The sequence below is a fragment of the Ictalurus punctatus genome, chromosome 15, assembly GCF_001660625.3.
Source record: "Ictalurus punctatus breed USDA103 chromosome 15, Coco_2.0, whole genome shotgun sequence".
NCBI lineage: Eukaryota > Metazoa > Chordata > Actinopteri > Siluriformes > Ictaluridae > Ictalurus > Ictalurus punctatus.
This window is the reverse complement of record NC_030430.2, coordinates 16294895-16312174: the sequence shown is the minus strand read 5'-3', so window position 1 is coordinate 16312174 and position 17280 is coordinate 16294895. Positions and strand designations below refer to the sequence as shown.

General features: G+C 38.7%; 1 protein-coding gene across 2 annotated transcripts; it reads right to left on the bottom strand.

The window, feature by feature from the left end:
• Positions 1-313: 313 nt before the first annotated feature.
• Positions 314-16472, bottom strand: emc1 (ER membrane protein complex subunit 1). Of its 2 annotated transcripts, none has more exons than XM_053686222.1 (21): positions 16329-16472; positions 15439-15566; positions 14302-14367; positions 14120-14213; positions 13917-14045; positions 13570-13696; positions 12396-12551; positions 12133-12300; positions 11963-12034; positions 10850-10948; positions 10671-10767; positions 8500-8616; positions 7678-7877; positions 7345-7494; positions 5643-5804; positions 5302-5559; positions 4693-4866; positions 3900-4110; positions 3706-3790; positions 3465-3594; positions 314-1986 (listed from the first exon to the last, which is right to left on the bottom strand). In XM_053686222.1, the coding sequence occupies exons 1-21, from the start codon at positions 16418-16420 to the stop codon at positions 1807-1809; spliced, it is 2895 nt and encodes a 964-aa protein (XP_053542197.1). In that variant the 5' UTR covers positions 16421-16472; the 3' UTR covers positions 314-1806. The 2 variants fall into 2 exon arrangements, with proteins under 2 accessions (XP_053542197.1, XP_053542198.1); XM_053686223.1 differs by lacking the exon at positions 16329-16472 and adding an exon at positions 15914-16042.
• Positions 16473-17280: the final 808 nt, after the last annotated feature.

Below are 17280 nucleotides of genomic sequence, written 5' to 3'. Positions count from 1 at the left end.
TTGGGTATTGGAAAATTATCAGTCTTACTGAAATGGTAACACTGCTTATGAGAGGATCAGATGGAGCAGCACTGCTGAAATTTAAAAACACCCGAATGATACTGCTGTGTTGAGAAAACACTACCATCCAAATAACATCTGCTCATTAGTGGTTCTATGGTGGTTCCTTTTCTTTAATCAACAGTGTAGAGGGGATCTCACAAATTGTGCTTAGAAACTAAAGGGCTAAATCACTAATTGTAAAAGAATTATATAAGTGGGGGGGTGTATGTGTATGCTGTATGTATGAAATAAACAAGAGTAAATGGTCAGGTGGTGTTTGAGATCTCTTCTTTATTATCAGCAGGTAAGGATGGATTTCAAATTACACTTGTGTTCTGGAAATTACACACAATTTAAAAAAGTAAATATTAAAAAAAAGCAGGAATAAAAGAACAATTTTATTAAATCCAGCACAAAAACGTGTACTCTTGGTACTCAAGATCTATTGTTTGTTGGGGATTCCAAAAATGGGAGAACATTAGGTAGCTGTGGTGATACCAAACAAAACAATAGTAATTAACCAGTCTAGTGCATCTCACCTAAAACAAGTCAGTGTTGCCCCAAGAACAGTACTTCGATCCACTGCAGTTATGGGTTTCACATGATATAAAACCCTGACCCAAATTCTTTAGATTTAATTAGCTCTACATATAATTAAATGTGGTAGAGATGCATGATGTAGTCGGGGTTCAGCTACTAGAGGCAGTTAATAGTAAACTCAGGGATTTTCAAGCAGAAATATAGTTTAGATGGTACATCAATCAATCACAGTGTACCACATTCACATTCACACTGAGGGTGAATTTAGTGAAGCCAATCCTACCAGCATGATTTTGGGAGGTAGGTGTTAACCAGAGAACCGGTGGGGGGGATGGTGACATGCAAAGCTTCACATTATAGACAGATATCTAAGCTCAGGATCGAAATGGGGATCCTGGAGCTATTTGGCAGCAACCACTGTGCCAACATAAAACCAAGTTTAAAAAAAACAACAAAAAAAAACCTGCAGAAAAAGGAACGTTAGTCCTTCTGCACCTAGTACAGATGGTTGGTTCATCTTTGTTTGAAACACAACATACTCCCATTCCTACAGCAAAACATTTTAACTTTACTGACTACCTCAAAATTCCAACTTTAATTAATTCTTTCACACTCTCATACAAAGGATTGGCAATTGCCCTGTATTTATAACCCCCCCCAATTAATAAAAATTATACAGTAGTTGACCATCAGTTTAAAGGTAGGCTCAGGTCATAGAATTAAAAACCAGAATTAGTATGTAGTTTTGCATCAAAAAGATGTAGGCTACTTGTTAAAGATATCAATTTTATATTAAAGCAAATTTTTATTTGTTAGAGGCATCATTCATGTAAATTGACCAACGTTAGCATACACACAACCATTATATAAATTAATTTGCATTAATGTTCAGTGGAAATGTGTACATCCTATAGAGAATTCATTCCTAAAAACAGACAGTGGGTCTACCGTAAGTTTACAATAAATAATTTAAGAATGAACTGCTTAATGGAGTGGGGAAACACTATGCATACCTTTCTTGCATTACAGACAGTAAGTTTTCTTTATTTAAAAAAAAAACAAAAAAACAAACAAACAAAAAAACACTGCCTGAACAGTTGTCCTTCACACCGCTCACTGTAATCTTGCAGTCTAATAAGGGCATCAGCTGGTCTACTGCAATCAGTGTGTCAATCCCATAGCTTAAATGGGAAGAGTGCAACTGCCAGGCACAATAGAGGAGTTTTATCGCCATGCACGATTAAGCAATTTGACTTCTGCCAGCCGCTTGCTGATCATGGTAGCGAAGAATAGCCCGAGGAGTACACTGCTGATCAGTACATAATCATAATCATCCTTAAGGACATCAAATTGTTTGGAAGGGTAAACTCTGGTCTGGTAAATATCAAGACCATATGCAACCACCTACAGAAGGAAAACAAGAAAAACTTTCAAGTTGTGCAATGTAATGGTACAGAATTGAGATTGATACTTGAATTAAAACAGAAATAACCTGAAGAGGCATCCCCTAACCAAAAGTTTGCATCCCTACAGTTTTAATTAATTGCACAATAGAAATGATCTCCCAAATCAACACAAGGTATTCCTAGAAGTTTAAAACACGAGATGTGGGTGTAATCCAAAACCAGAAGGCAAAGGCAACAGAGAAAAACTGCATCTCAAAAACTTCCCAAAGGATAGTAAAGAGATGACACCAGGCAGTTGTAAAGGCAAAGGATGAATATACAAGCTCTTATAGACTACTGATACAGTCAGAAAGGAGGATGCAAACTTCTGCATTAAATAATTTAGGTTTTCCCACATTAGTACAGTTCAGGTCATAACATGCCTTGCAGAATCAACAAAATGTTTAAAAAGAATAATAAGAGGATTTATAAATAAAACTTTTTTTTTTTTTTAAGCATTTTTTAAATTGTATTTAGTACTGCCCTGAATAAGCCAGCTCACATCACAGATGTTTACACTTAGTCCACAAGACACAATAATAACTGAATTTACACAAATGAACCAGTTCAAAAGTTTACATAAGTTTGATTATTAATACTGTGTGTTGTTACCTGGATGATCAACGACTGTGTTTATATTTTGTGATAGTTGTTCATGAATCCCTTGTTTGTCCTGAGCAGTTAAACTACCTACTGTTCTTCAGAAAAATCCTTCAGGTCCTGCACATTCTTTTTTCATATTTGAGCCCTTTCAAACAGTGGGGATATGACATTGAGATCCATCTTTTCACACTGGGGACAACGGAGGGACTTAAAACTATTACAAATATGATTCTCAAAAAAGCAACACGATACATTAAGGATGATCGGTGTAAATGGTTATGATTTTTGTTTAAAAGATCTTTCTTGCTTAAAAGATCCTTTCAGAAGTTACCCAAGATATTTTCATTTTTCCCCTAGAAGACAATAATTTACACAGATCATCCTGTTCAAAAGTTTACACCCCCTGGCTCTTAATGTACCGTGCTGCTTTCTTGAGCATCAGTGAATGTTTGCACCTTTTGTAATAGTCCCTCAGTTATCCCTCGGACATCCCTCTCATTTAAAAAAAAAAAAAAAAAAGTTAACATTTTGCAGATTCTGCAAGGCCTATGTAAACTTATGACCTCAACTGTATATAATAATTATTGTTACTTCTTGTAATGAAGGAACATTTGTGAAACCTAAAACTATGTCTCGCTGGTATATAAAATGTATTTATTTTTGTTATGATGGTACACAGACTTCTGCAGTCCACTGTATAATACGTACCCATGATGACTAAGCATGTTAAAGATGAAATTAATCAAACATCATTTCAAATGAACAAGAACAAAGACATTTTGATTGGTTTCTTTATTATACACACAGTCATATTAATTAAGATAAGATACTCACCAGGCATGTAGACTCCAGGCCAGATGGGGCAGTGTAGATACCCCTCACTCTTGACACAGTTTGGTTGTAGTTAATAAACCACTCCGTGCGTATTGGCATTTCAGGCGAATATGGTATTAGATTTTCCTCTCTGGGGGGGGGGGGGGGGGGGGGGGGGGGGGGGGGGGGGGGGGGGGGGGCAATTAGCAGTCTGATTAACTAAACAATCGCTCTAGGACACCATCAACAGTTCAATGCTCACCGGCTCTGTTCTGAGGCCACTTCTGGTCTCCTTGGGTCCAGAAACATCTTTGGTAAAGAGAGGATGTTTCCTGATGGGAGTCCCACTGAATAACAATAATAAAAAACAGCAACATCAGAAATGGTTCTTACACTTCACATCTCATTGAGAAGTTCTCTGTAGTTCACATTTACATTAAAGGGAGCTGAACTGACCAAGTAGGTGACGACTGGTTATGCCTTTCTCAGTAAGCGTGGCCTCTAGAGTGCTTATAGGAGAGGGGAATATGTAGGATTGCTGCAGAACCTGAGGTGGTTGAGGTCTATCCAAAGAGCTAAACACTGTGCTGTTATATAGCTCCATTCCCTCAAAGAGCTCAAGCACAGAGAACTCATTCCTCCTAGACTTTGTGTTCCAGTACGCATACTAGAGAAGAAAACAAGCATAAAGCACAGCACAGCGCATTAAAGAATGCCAGGTTGGAAAGTCACTAGACTACCTGGTTAAGCACATTACAGATCAGTTCATCAGATCATTCACAGTTGCCCTGTGGACAAAAAGATTTCCTAGACATTTGACCACCAGAGAAATAAACTCCTTACTGACGTTACAAAAAACAGATGATCAAATGAAAAGTTTTTTTTTTCCTTTAAATGTTTCTTTAAATGTAATGCACTCCAGCTGGATCATACACTTCAGTGGCACAAAGCACCTCCATGCTATGCCGTTCTGTTCTCTTGATCCGAATCCTGCCGCCTGCTGCACTACGTACAAGAAACAAGGTTCCTCTGTTGGCAGGAAACATTTTTTTACTAGTGCATATTAATTAGCTTCAAAGGACAAGACAACTGGGAAAAACCCAGAAACCGTTTAAAATCTGTGTGGATTTTTGCAGACAGTTAATTAATTGCCTTAATTGGCAAAACCGATCAATCGGTCGACCTCTACACTGGATTTTAGATTTACTACAACAACAACAAAAGGATGTACTGTAGCCCATGTACTCACCACTACCCAGTTCTCGGAGTGCACGAAGTGAACAGGTCCTCGTGCCTTCCTCTGCACAGCTTCATGGACAATACGGCCAGTCACACCATCGATCAGGAAAATCCCAACAAAACTACGCTCCTGGTGGGTGTCTGTGCTTTCAGTTACCACTGCAAGCAGGTTGGGGTTTAGATACTAGAGGGAAAGATATTGAAATGTCCAATAAGTGAGAAGAAAATCACTATCATTATTGTGTGTACACACACACACACACACACACACACACACACACACACACACACACACACAGACTCCATCAAGAGTTTTTGAGGTTAGACATGATTAAGGCCTAGTCTAAAAGGTAGATTTGAACACAGAATTTTTTGTTTTACGCACACTAGTGTTTGCAGTCTGTTTCTTAACAGTTTCCTGTCCCAAATAAAATGTGGAAATTATTATTTTTTCTTTTTTATAGAATACTGAACATGTGCAATGGGTGTCTGATCATCTGATCCATGACCTTCCTGTCATTTCCACCATTTTCATTTATGGATAAGAATTCACCCATGTTTGTGTGGACTAGGCCCAAGATTTTGTATTTACAGCACTTGATAATGAGCTCAGGAATACCTTATAAAGTACACTGCGGTCCCCCATGACCCGGCCCTGGGAGTGGACATGCTCGTTAGCACGCTTGCCTTTCACTTCTACTATTTTCTGCACCTCAGTGGGGATCACCACCTCCCAGATCAGCTCAGTTGACAGATCCTTAAGTAGGCGGAAACCAGATAGTCTGCCCTGACTGGAGTCCACCAGGTAGAAGAAAATGGAAGACGCCATCTCCTGCAGCTGCTGCAAGACGTTCTTAGTGGATGGGAAAGCTGTGACCTGCAGAATAAACAGACAGGTTTGTGTTATTTAAAAATCTATTTCAGAGAGAAACGCCATTCGACAGATGCAATAAGGCTGACCTTATACTGATCATCGATCAGAAGAAGGACTTTGGAATAGTCCTGATCCATTATGGGCAGCAGCAGGGACTGAAGGACAGGTCTGGACAAAGCTGGAACACCGATATGGCTCTTCTTACCAAAGATAGGATTGAAGACATGGAGGCTTCCCAGGCCTGTGTCCTACAAAAAAATCAAAGACAGACCAATAGTAACATTTCTGCACTGAAAACACATCAATATTAGCCAAGAGGTTATCAGATTATATTTACTTAACTGGTTTAAAAAAAAAAATCTGTTGATGTAGCACTAATGTTGTCTACCAGAAAATTGGTCTTTATAATTAAGCTTGTTTAGCACTTTGTGCTGCATTTGCAATATAATATATTATACGATTTTATATATTTACTTTACATCAACTTTTCTTTTTTGACATCCTTGTGGATAGCTACACTGGTGACTTTGGAGGGTAGGGGGTAGATTTAACTGGTGATGCATTTTGGGATTTGGATTATATTTCACCAATAAATACTATACATGTAAAATGCAGTATACTATGGGGTCTTTCAACATCACATTTCATACACGCTGATTTTTTAAATTTTTCTTTGCACACTGAATAAGTTGAAGTGGGCTGCATTTAGCCCATGGGTCTTTAGCTTGACACCATTGCTCTTATTGATGGATACTACAGAGTGTAAGAATTCTGGAAAAATGGACAGGAACAGGGTTGGGATGCTAAAATTTTCAGACTGTAGTAGTGGCAAGTTTGGAATATTTATGTGATGGCCTGGGTAAATATGGAAGCCCTAAGAGGCCATGCAATATTCTTTTCTTTCTTGTTTTCTTGTGATCTCAACATAACAAAAGTTGTTTTTTCTCATGATCACGATTAAATTTTTCTGTGTACTTGACATTACATGTTTTATTGTTCTGGAGGCAGCAAAAGCTTAGTGCAATACTGCATTATCATAGATGAACGGATTAATTTTTCCTTTGATCAGGGACTCACACAAGCTGAAATAGCTCTATGTCCCCTCTCTCGATGCAGAGATAAAGTCCATCTACAGCGCGTAATGATTAAAATTTATGATATCGATGAAGAACACTAGTCCCATTCACAAGGCGCGAGATTATCTCGGGATAAAATGAGAAAACAGCATTTTGTTAAGTCGTTATCACAAGAAAATTAAGTCGCGATAATGAGAAAACAAGAAAGAAAAAAAATAAATAATAATGCATGGCCACTTAGGGCTTCTGTAGGAAAACCCTTCACATTGGGATGCTTTTACATTTACAACTATACAGTATTTAGTTATTTAGATAGCTGGTATTGGATTACAAACTAAACAGATTAGGGTTATGTCCGTTTTGCTACGTCACACGGCCATCGAACAACGTGACATTCACTGTGTGATAAAAAAACGCACTTAGCTAGCAAGGTTTTAGACAGACTATTTATAGCCCAGGGAATATTAAAAATTAAATACAAATATATTAATCGTTTCTTAAAGTTGAGGTGTCAAAGTACGGGTGTAAATATAAGAATATGTGTAAGAGATTGCAACACATGTACATTTTATTTGGACTCCCCTCGCAATTTAAATGATTTCTTTACTGATATGAATCTGCTTTAATTAAACATCAAGTTCATAAAGCATGCATAAATTAACCCAAATGTGCTATAGATAATTAACATATTTTAAAGAGTATGGCCACCTACCTTATCCTTAATGAGTAAAGAGCATTGAGGGGGATGAGGAAAATGAGCAGTTGTCCTCTGCACCATCAGTTTGAAAACCGAGTTGGGCTTGACATTATCCAAGTACTGCTTCCACATAATGGTTCCAGACTTACTGTCAATGCCAAATAGCTGAGGGGGGGAGCACAAAGTTTTAGTTCAGTAAAATATAACTTTCATTTCATTTAATCTTTATCTTTTAAGATAACAGGCTATAAAGAAACTCATCTCTGACGCAACTGTGAAATGTCAAATGCTATGTAAACAAATTATTATGCAAAAAAGTTCCCTCCTAAACACTCATGAGCATCATACCTTCCCTGACGCAGTCACCATCACCATCATCTTCTGCAGGTTGAACTCGTCCCGAGACAAGGTTTCGATAGTGACTTCGTTCTTTACGTGGCTGCGAGGCTTTCGGGCGTCGTAGAAGAGTTTCCACAGATGGCCAACCCAGGCCTGCAGAAGGATGAGCTGTGACGAGAGTCGCTTTAAAACCATGGCTAAAAGCCCATCTGCAAACATCACAGTAACGCAGTGTTCGCAAACTAAGACAATCTGACTTTTTAATTCTGCCTGTGTCACTTGAAGTTTGAAATACTGCCAAGAATACTTTAACATGCTTCAATTATCAAACAGACAAAAAAAATATTTAAAAAAAATTTAGCTAGTCTGAATCTCCCAGCAATTAACGTTTCGCAAACATGGACAAATCATAAAGACACATGAATTGCACACTGTTAAAAAAAAATGCAGAAGCAAATTACCTTGAATAGCTGGATCCAAGTGCAGCAGAATGATAGAGCAAAAGGAAAGAAATATACAGCACAAGAAAAATCAAGTGTGCACTGGACAGATGACAGATTAGTGCATTAGTGAGGATAAGCAGTGTGAGTAAAAGGCTGCATTATGAACTTCAAAATACCATTCAAAGCAAAGTATAATACATATAAACTTTTAAGCTTTACAAGTTATTATAGCAACTTTTTGAATAAGTGAAACAGGAAAGGTACAGTTATATTAGTAGAGCGCACAGACAAACATTCTGAAATACACCCGCCCAAATCACATTCACTGGAACAAAGAGGATAAAAATGTTAAGAAACTGATCATTATAACAATCACATTAAACATTACCAGCTTTCTTTCCAAATTCACCCTCCAGTTCTGCTTGTGTTCCAGTAAGCGGCAAGTCCACCATCTCCATAGTAACCACATCAGCGAGGGCCTCCTCTCTGGTCCACACGACCCGACCTGCACATTGGAAATGTGTTCGACTTATTTTAAAATTTTTATTTAAGTGAGGGTACAACCTCTATTGATTGGAAAATAAATCTGGCCTATATCACAGTTATATACATCACAAATTTATAGGCGTAAAGGACCGATGTTTCTTTAAATGTTCTAAAGGAAAATGTGGTGCGATTACAAACAACCAAACAGATAGTAGGGCACTGATGGACCCTAATCACTCTCAGAACTTGTACGTGTGTATGGCATGGTCTTGGATTCATGGGTACAAATGACTGTTTTGCACTCTTCCATGCAATATTTTTTCAGTTACAAGATGTTTGAGGATTTTCTTGCACGTATGCCCCCCCTTCAAATTTCAATGGGATTCAAATCTGGGCTTTGACTAGGCCATTCCATTACCCTCCATTTCTTCTTTTTGAGCCATTTCTTGGTGGATTCAATGTCAACTTTCAGACAGATGGCCTCACTTTATCTTCAAGTACTCTTTGATATGATGCAGAAATCATAGTTGAATCAATGAATGCAAGCTCTCCAGTCCCTGAGGAAGTGAAGCAATCCAAAATAATAAAATTTCCACCACTGTGCTACACAGCTGGTATGAGGTGCTTCTCCTGAAAAGCTGTTTGGTGCAGACCAAAGACATGTCTGCTGTTACTGTGGCCAAACAACTCGATCTTTGATTCGTCTGTCCGGAGCACATTATTCCAAAAGACCTGCTCTTTGCCTATATGCTCATTGGCAAACTGTAGTCTTGCAAAGGCTTTTTCCTGGCACACCTCACATACAGGTCAAATTTGTGCAATCTTTGTCCGATTGTAGACGCATGCACTTTAATACAACAGTTGCAAGACTTACTAGCAGATCCTGTGATTCAATTTTAGGGTTCTTGGAGACCTCTTTTTGCATCAGATGGTCTGCTCTTGGGCTGAACATGAATTTGTAGATGATTTCCCTTACAGTGGAATGATGTATTTAAAATAATTTGGAGATCTTTTTAAATCATTTGCCAGACTCATAGGCATCCACAACCTTTTTTCTAAAGGCTTTACAGAACTCTTTAGATCTGAATCTCAATGGATTTGAGGTTAAGCTTTATACTCAATTTTTCCATGTGACTGATCTGTTTTTTTTGTTCATTTAAATTATGAAAATTACTACATGTCAATTTTGTAACAGCTTTATTAATAGGCACTGTTTCAAAGAGGATCAAATGTTTGCTTGTCCAAAATATGTCAGAAAAACCAACAATTTCCATAGAGTGTACTTATTTTTCCACATCACTGTAGGAATACTATACACATGACTATATGCAATGTATTTCCACTTGCCAAGATGTTTTTTGCAATGTAGGACAGTTGACTTTGTGCTTTTCAGTTTCTTAGTAACTTAGCTGTGTTTTGTTGTTGTATTGCTTCTACAACATAAGTGATAACAGGGCCAGCTGTGGGGCGGCTGTGGCTCAGTTGGTAGAACGGGCTGTCCACGAACCGTAGGGTTGGCAGTTCGATTCCCGGCCTGCATGACTCCACATGCCGAAGTGTCCTTGGGCAAGACACTGAACCCCAAGTTGCTCCCGATGGCAAGTTAGTACCTTGCATGGCAGCTCTGCTACCATTGGTGTGTGTGAGTGTGTGAATGGGTGAGTGAGACACAGTGTAAAGCTCTTTGGATAAAAGCACTATATAAGTGCTCCAATTAACAGGAACTAACTTCAGATGTCCCTCAACATTATGTTTAACAACTATAAATGGTTCTCAAGTATGACATCTTTCAGTAATGGATACAAATTGTAATTGCTGGCAGATTTCTGTGGTGTTCGACGAAGAAAACACTTTGGTATGTACTGTAATAGGAAAATAATCAATCTTGGGGTGGGAGCAGCAACTCTGCTTCATGTCAGGCCTCATCACACCACCCCGTAGTTAATTTTTATTCGTATTATAGAATTTCTGCTGTCAACATGACTTGAACTTTAAAAGGTATTGATGACAAAACTATAATACTAGGTGAAATATATCACTTCACCATCCCATGTATAGAGCTTCCATGCATACCAGGTTGCTGTAGGAAAGTCAGAGCAAGATCTTCAGTTTGTACAATCACCCTGTAGCCCACAGAGTCATCTTTCTTCAGGAAGGCATTGATGTACAACTGGAAGAACAATTTAAATTCGCTTAGCCCTGCAGTCCAATATTTATATTCTTAGTCCTATACGCCATTTGGAAACAAGTACCTTATTTGGCTTTCCTCCATTAGGATCCAGCATATAGGTGACAGAGGTATCAAGGAGCCTCCGTCCTGCATCAGCACTGAACAGGTTGATAGTGCATGCCTTGAAATAGATATAAAAACATATTACAGTAATTGTTACTTTAAAGAGAACCTATTATGCAAAATCCACTTTTACATGGTGTTTGAACATAAGCGTGTGTCGGCAGTGTGTGTACACAACCACCCTATAATGGTACAAATCCACCCACTCATTTTTTTTTATATGCCCCATAAATCATAAACAGTGTATCAAAATGGGTCGTTAATGTTTTCTCTCCAATGTGACATCATATTGGAACAGGCCCCACCCACGACTAGTGACAGACTCTGCCCTATTAGCATAGATCCTCCCGAGTGAGCCGCACACAGTCTGCCATTTTCTCTGCGATAAGAAGAATGTCTCAGCTTCGTAGGCATTCTGTTGCTGGCTGTAAAAATTAACGTAAGAGTCTTCATGTAAGGAAATGTGCTAAATTCATATAAGTTTGCTCAAATCATTTTCCGCCAGACTGCCATGTGAACAAGGGTCAATACAAAGCAGGATTTGCTGAAAAGTTGATTCTCATGCATGGATCAGTACCAACTGTTCGTGATCCAGCTTCATATCCAGAAGACGCAAGTATTGTGCTTTATATTTTGTGAATGCTTGCAAATCGCCTTTCCGAATGTGCTCGTTAGCAAATTCCACAGCTAATGCGGCTAAAGTTACCATTCTCACAGTTATTACTTCTGCCGGAGTCTATCCTTCATCTGTGTCCGACTCTGGTTCATACGTATAGGGTTGAACATCGGTATTTACAGTGTCAGTCATACTGGTTCTCCTGATTTGTTGTTGCCGTAGTAGCCGAAGCAGGAGCTCTAAAGGCACAGCTCTCTTCTGGAAAGGGGGCGGGAAGCAGCTTCCACCCAAAAAGGGGCATTTACAGCATTGTATAAGAAATGATCCATGGGATATTTGAGCTGAAAGTTCAGACACATTCTGGGGACACCTGAGACGTCTATTACATCTTATAAAAAGGGGCATAATAGAGCCCCTTTTAAAATTAGCCTCTACACTTCTCGGCTGTATACTCACCGTTTCGTTTTTTGGCGACATAACAGCAGCGACTGTCTTTTCCCCAGTATTTGCAAAAGCAACCAGGTATGACTAAAAGAAAGAAAATTAAACGTACACGTTACCCGAGAGCAGTTGTACTGAGTATTAATTAAATAAATATGAACATAATTCAAATGTATTCAACGCACTGGGTTAAAATCTCTAAGAAGAGTAACAGTGCCGTCGTTAAGCTGCAGCAGGGCGTGATGATCTGGCGCAAGCTGCAGGAAGAATTCAGGTACAGGAGAACGGGCAGGGTGAGGCTGAGTGGAGATCAAACGCGGCTGAAAGCCTGAAGCCACCTCTAGGCCCATGGTCTGGAAATAGAAACATCACAAAATTCTCCACACAGAACAAAAAATAACAAAAACAACAGAGTAAAGATGAGATCTGTGGGATATAAAAGTGACACCTGGAGTGGAATCTGGGTCACTTTCGGCTGTTCCTCAGATCGCAGTGGCAAGGTGTACATGGACTCTGTGCTCGGGTCAACACATAAAAGCATTCCAGGACCGACCACCACACAGTTGGATTGTAAGCTGCTCGCCCATGGAGCATCTACTGATTTCTGAGAACAAAAAAAAAAAAAAAAGGCAAGAGGATTTCACACAGACGTTCTGACAGTTACTCTGATAATGATGTAAGGAAAATAACAGCAAATAAAAACTATACAGTAAAACAAAACAAGCACTCTTAAGCCAAAAGCCATATGTCAAGTTAACTGCAAAAAGTTTAGAAACCATTACTGTGAAATGATGAAACTGACGAGACTGTGTGTTTTACAGTGTGCACAAGCCAAGTAACAAAATGGTCAATATGTGTATGTTAGGATATTAATAGTAAAACAATCATAATATTTGAAATGTTACATTCCACTTGCCTCCAATGACTTTTCAGATCTTCTCTTGCTAAAGATTATGGATTTTTGAAAGTCAGGCAACTTTCCACTTTGTCTCTGTGTTTCTTACCATTCGTCATTCAATTGTGGTTTTGATATCTTTTCTTACCTTTAACAATTTTTGTGTGAAAGCTTCTGAACTCAAACATGTATTAAAAACATAGTCAGTCACAGAAACTAGGTCAATTGGAACCATTTGACCAGAGCACCTGGATCCAAACATTTGAGCATACTAATAAGCATAACTCCTAAACACGGGTGCTGTAATATTCAGACCATGATGTCATGATGTTGATAGGAAAAAACAATTAAAATGTACATGCAATGATGTTTTTTAACCCAGTACGCAAGGGGGATGCAAAATATCATACTCAAGGCAACCTTAAATTAAAATGGACCATATTAGTTCATGTCCCTGTTTGAATGGTCACGATTCATTTCTATAACATCACAGAATTTGCAAAACACAATGAATTTTAAATACTTCTAAATGCCTTTCAATATAAAACATATCATGACACATCATACAGTACATATATAGCACATTGCCAGCATGTATGCAGCGGCCAGAAGAAAAATCATTATTACTAATAATATCCTGTCATCTTTCATGGTCAACAAAACAAATACTGAACCTGTTTCACCTGAAAATATACTGAGTCACTATGAGTCATAATCAACACTTTACCTGTTTCATGATTTCTCCATCTTCAATGTTATATTCAACAATAACTATATGAGAGTTGGGGACCACACCCAGAATGATGAGCAGTCCATGTCCTCCAGAATAAACCATCTGATACTCAACAGCATCACTGCAGGATGCAAAACCATTTGAGAATTTAAAAATACATACATACATACATACATACATACATACATACATACATACATACATACATACATCTCTTCCTGACAGAACCATAATCATAATAATGTAGGCCTACATATGCTCTTGAAATTAGTGAACTGGTTATAAACAAATTAAAATGAATCTTCTGTCAGTGATGCTAAATAAACAAGCCTTGGTTTTACCTGTCTGGGAGATTTTCCACCCATTTCTGATGACCATTAGAGAGGTAATGCAGAGAGACGGCAGATTTCTTAAGCACTCCTACGTACTTCACCAGGTCCTGCACTCCAACAAAGGCAGCAGACTGAAAGCTAAAGTGGAAAAGACACACTGTTACTCTATGTCTGATTTGGAGCTACAATCTGAATGTTCACTAGAATCCAACCTTCCAGTATCGAGCACTGTCTCCCAATTCAGGCCACCGATGGTGCTCTCCCAGGAACGCAGAAGACGTCCATTCCCAACAACAACTACAGCATCTATGAGAGAGTAAATAAAGCATTAAAACAGTGCATTCACCAGAAGGGTTTTCTAAATGACATGACTCATATATATATTCACCGTTACCTTGCCCATGAACCAGAAGCATATCTATGTGTCCGTCTGGTCCTGACTTGTCCACATGTCTCCACACTGCAATCAGCAACATGGTTTGAGTGACAACACTGACGAATCATCATTCCACACTGATCTCATTTACGAATCTTACAGCACATATTAGCACTTCAAGTTATATTTGGAAAATATGAATAAAACTGATTTATACAGTTGCAATCAAAATTATTCATCCCCCGTTGCAAATCAGGTTTAGTGTCAAAATTTACAGACTTTCAGCTGTTTGTAATGAACAAATAAAGCAAAAGCAATTGAAATAACAACAAACTGTTTCAAGCATTTTCCCCAAATTCAACTGAAAATGCAACTTTTTGCAAATGCAAATGATTTCTCCAGTTTCTGAATTATTTAGCCCCCTGAACAGAATCCCTCACAACAGCACAAATATGCAAAACAGGTGTCAAGCACACCTGATGCAACTTATCAAGGGCTTCATTAGTTGCACCAGGTGTGCTTGAGCTGGAACACATGAAATACCTGAACTGGCTAGGGGCAAAAAATTAAAGGAGCAGAAAAGGGAGCTATCAACGGCTGCACCCAGATTTCTGAGAAGGCAGGTTATGATAAACACTTGAGTGACTGCAAAAGACCTGCAGCAAGACTTAATGGCAACAGGCACTGAGGTTTCAATGAGCACAGTATGGTGGGTACTTAATGCAGAAGGTTTCCGTGGTAGAATTCCAAGACATACACCACTACTGACCCAAAAAGCACAAGAAAAGTCATCTCGAATTCATTAATAAGCCACAGAAGTTTTGGGATTCTGTTTTGTGGCGCAACGAAACTTTTCGGCATGATGGATCAGCGGTATATCTGAAGAAAGAAGAATGAAGAAAGAACAGTCTCTCCACAGTCAAGCATGGTGGTGGAATAATTTTGATTGCAACTGTATATATTTACATTACACTCCAGTCGGAAAAAATCAGTAGAGAAAACAAACAAAAATAAAACAACAAAACAAAAAGTCCCCCAGTGTATCTCTGGCATTTCCACCACTGCTTATAGATAACCTCAATGCTAACATATTCGTACTAAAAGCCGCAAAACTTCAAATATTTTTGCTTTGTACACATGTGGAAGAATACTTACAAAGCTCTCCGGTTCTGGAATTGAGTGAGGCAAAAACATTCTTTTCTGTTGCAACCAGGAGCTTTTTAGATGCTTGGGAATGACTATCAAAGAGTGCGAAACGCACCTCACCAACAAACTGCTGTCTCCTGAAAGACGAGTACAAAAAAATAATTTAACAAGTTGTTAAGACATGTTCTTCCTGATGCTACTGATACTCAGTAATGAATCTCTGATCTGTAAAGCACACTTAAACTTCCAGTACAGGATAATACTGCACTGAAACACTGGATCAGGTATGAGAGACTGCTTTTCTAATCCAATCCACTGACATATTTTGTGCCGGAAATGTACGTGATGCTGACTGATACGACACGGATCAGAAGAAGCCTGCATACAGTTGGATGTCAGTATCGGGTATCGTAAACGTAAACCTGGGATCGGAACATCCCTCTGTTAGCAGAAACACAACCCAAAGAAACATGTTTACACCCACATCTACTCCTGACATGTCATTATCACCGGACGAGCACGCGCAGTTTGGGATGTAGACCACACCGGGACATGACGATAAGGGATTCAATATTATTGTAGCAGATCGTAACTCACACGCGCACCTTGTATTTCTCCCACCCGTTTCATGGCAAATCCCGCCTCCTGCACTATGATTGGCTAGCCGCCCACACTCACGCTGCATTCTCACCAATCAGCAGAGCAGAACTCATTTTCAATCATGTAGACGTAGGCGGAAATATTTTGATTTGCAGGTAGGAAAAATAACGCCTCATACTCATTAGCCAGCTAGCAATTAGCTTGTCTGAAGCACCGGTAATTTAATCGGTCTCCAGCAAAATACAAATAAGAGTTTCAACAGCACCAGCAACATTCACGAGTTGACCATATGTACTTACCAATCAAATTTTCCCACTTGGTCTTCAAAAACAGCGGCAGCAAAACATAATAAATATAAAGATATAAATAACCTAGCTAAAAAGACAGCCATTGCTCCGGAGGGTCAACTCCCAGAATTCCTTGCGGTTTAGGACCCGAAACCAAGTGAGACAGCCAATGCCTGAATAAATTTATTACATCACTATTTTTATATGCAAGCAATTTTTTCTTGTCTACTGCCGAAAAATAATTTGTCTAACATTGTCTAATTTCTCAGTTCCTACATTATAATACACATATAGTCTTGTCCAGATAATAAGATATTATAAACCACCACATGCAGATCTTCTGTTAGATAATAAATAATTTTCTTTAATTAGTTTTTGTTTACGTACTCTATATGGTAGGTTCACAAATCAAGAAAGAAACAATACTCATAAAAAATGTCCCTTCTTTCAGGAGACTGTATTTTAAAGAAGATAATTTTGTAAAATCCAGATAAGCTTTACAGATCTTTATTGGAAAGGGTTTAAACAATGCCTTTCATGCTTGTTCAATGAACCATAAACAATTATTGCACATGCACCTGTAGAACATTCCTTAAGACAGGAACAGTTTAGAGGCAGTAGAGAATTAAGGCCACAATTACAATAACTTAGGACACTAAAGAGTCCTTTCTACTGACTCTGAAAAACACCAGAAGAAAGATGCCTAGGTGTCTGCTTGCCTGCGTGAACATGCCATAGGTCTGCTGCAGGGAGGCATGAGGACTGCAGATGTGTCCAGAGCAATAAACTGCAATGTCTGTAATGTAAGACGCCTAAGACAGTGCTACAGGGAGACAGGAAGGACAGCTGATCGTCCTTGCAGTGGAAAATTACATGTAACCATGTGTGGGGGACAGACGTGATCGAGAACTTGTAAATGCATTGGTGGAAGAGTGGTGTAACATCTCACAGCAAGAACTGACAA

Coding starts and splice junctions, on each gene's coding strand:
- emc1 (XM_053686222.1), bottom strand. CDS start 16,420: ATGGCTGTCTTTTTAGCTAGGTTATTTATATCTTTATATTTATTATGT. Junction 15,567..16,328: donor CAAGTGGGAAAATTTGATTG/GTAAGTACATAT, acceptor CTCGTCTTTCAG/GAGACAGCAGTTTGTTGGTG. Junction 13,697..13,916: donor GTGGAAAATCTCCCAGACAG/GTAAAACCAAGG, acceptor TGCATCCTGCAG/TGATGCTGTTGAGTATCAGA.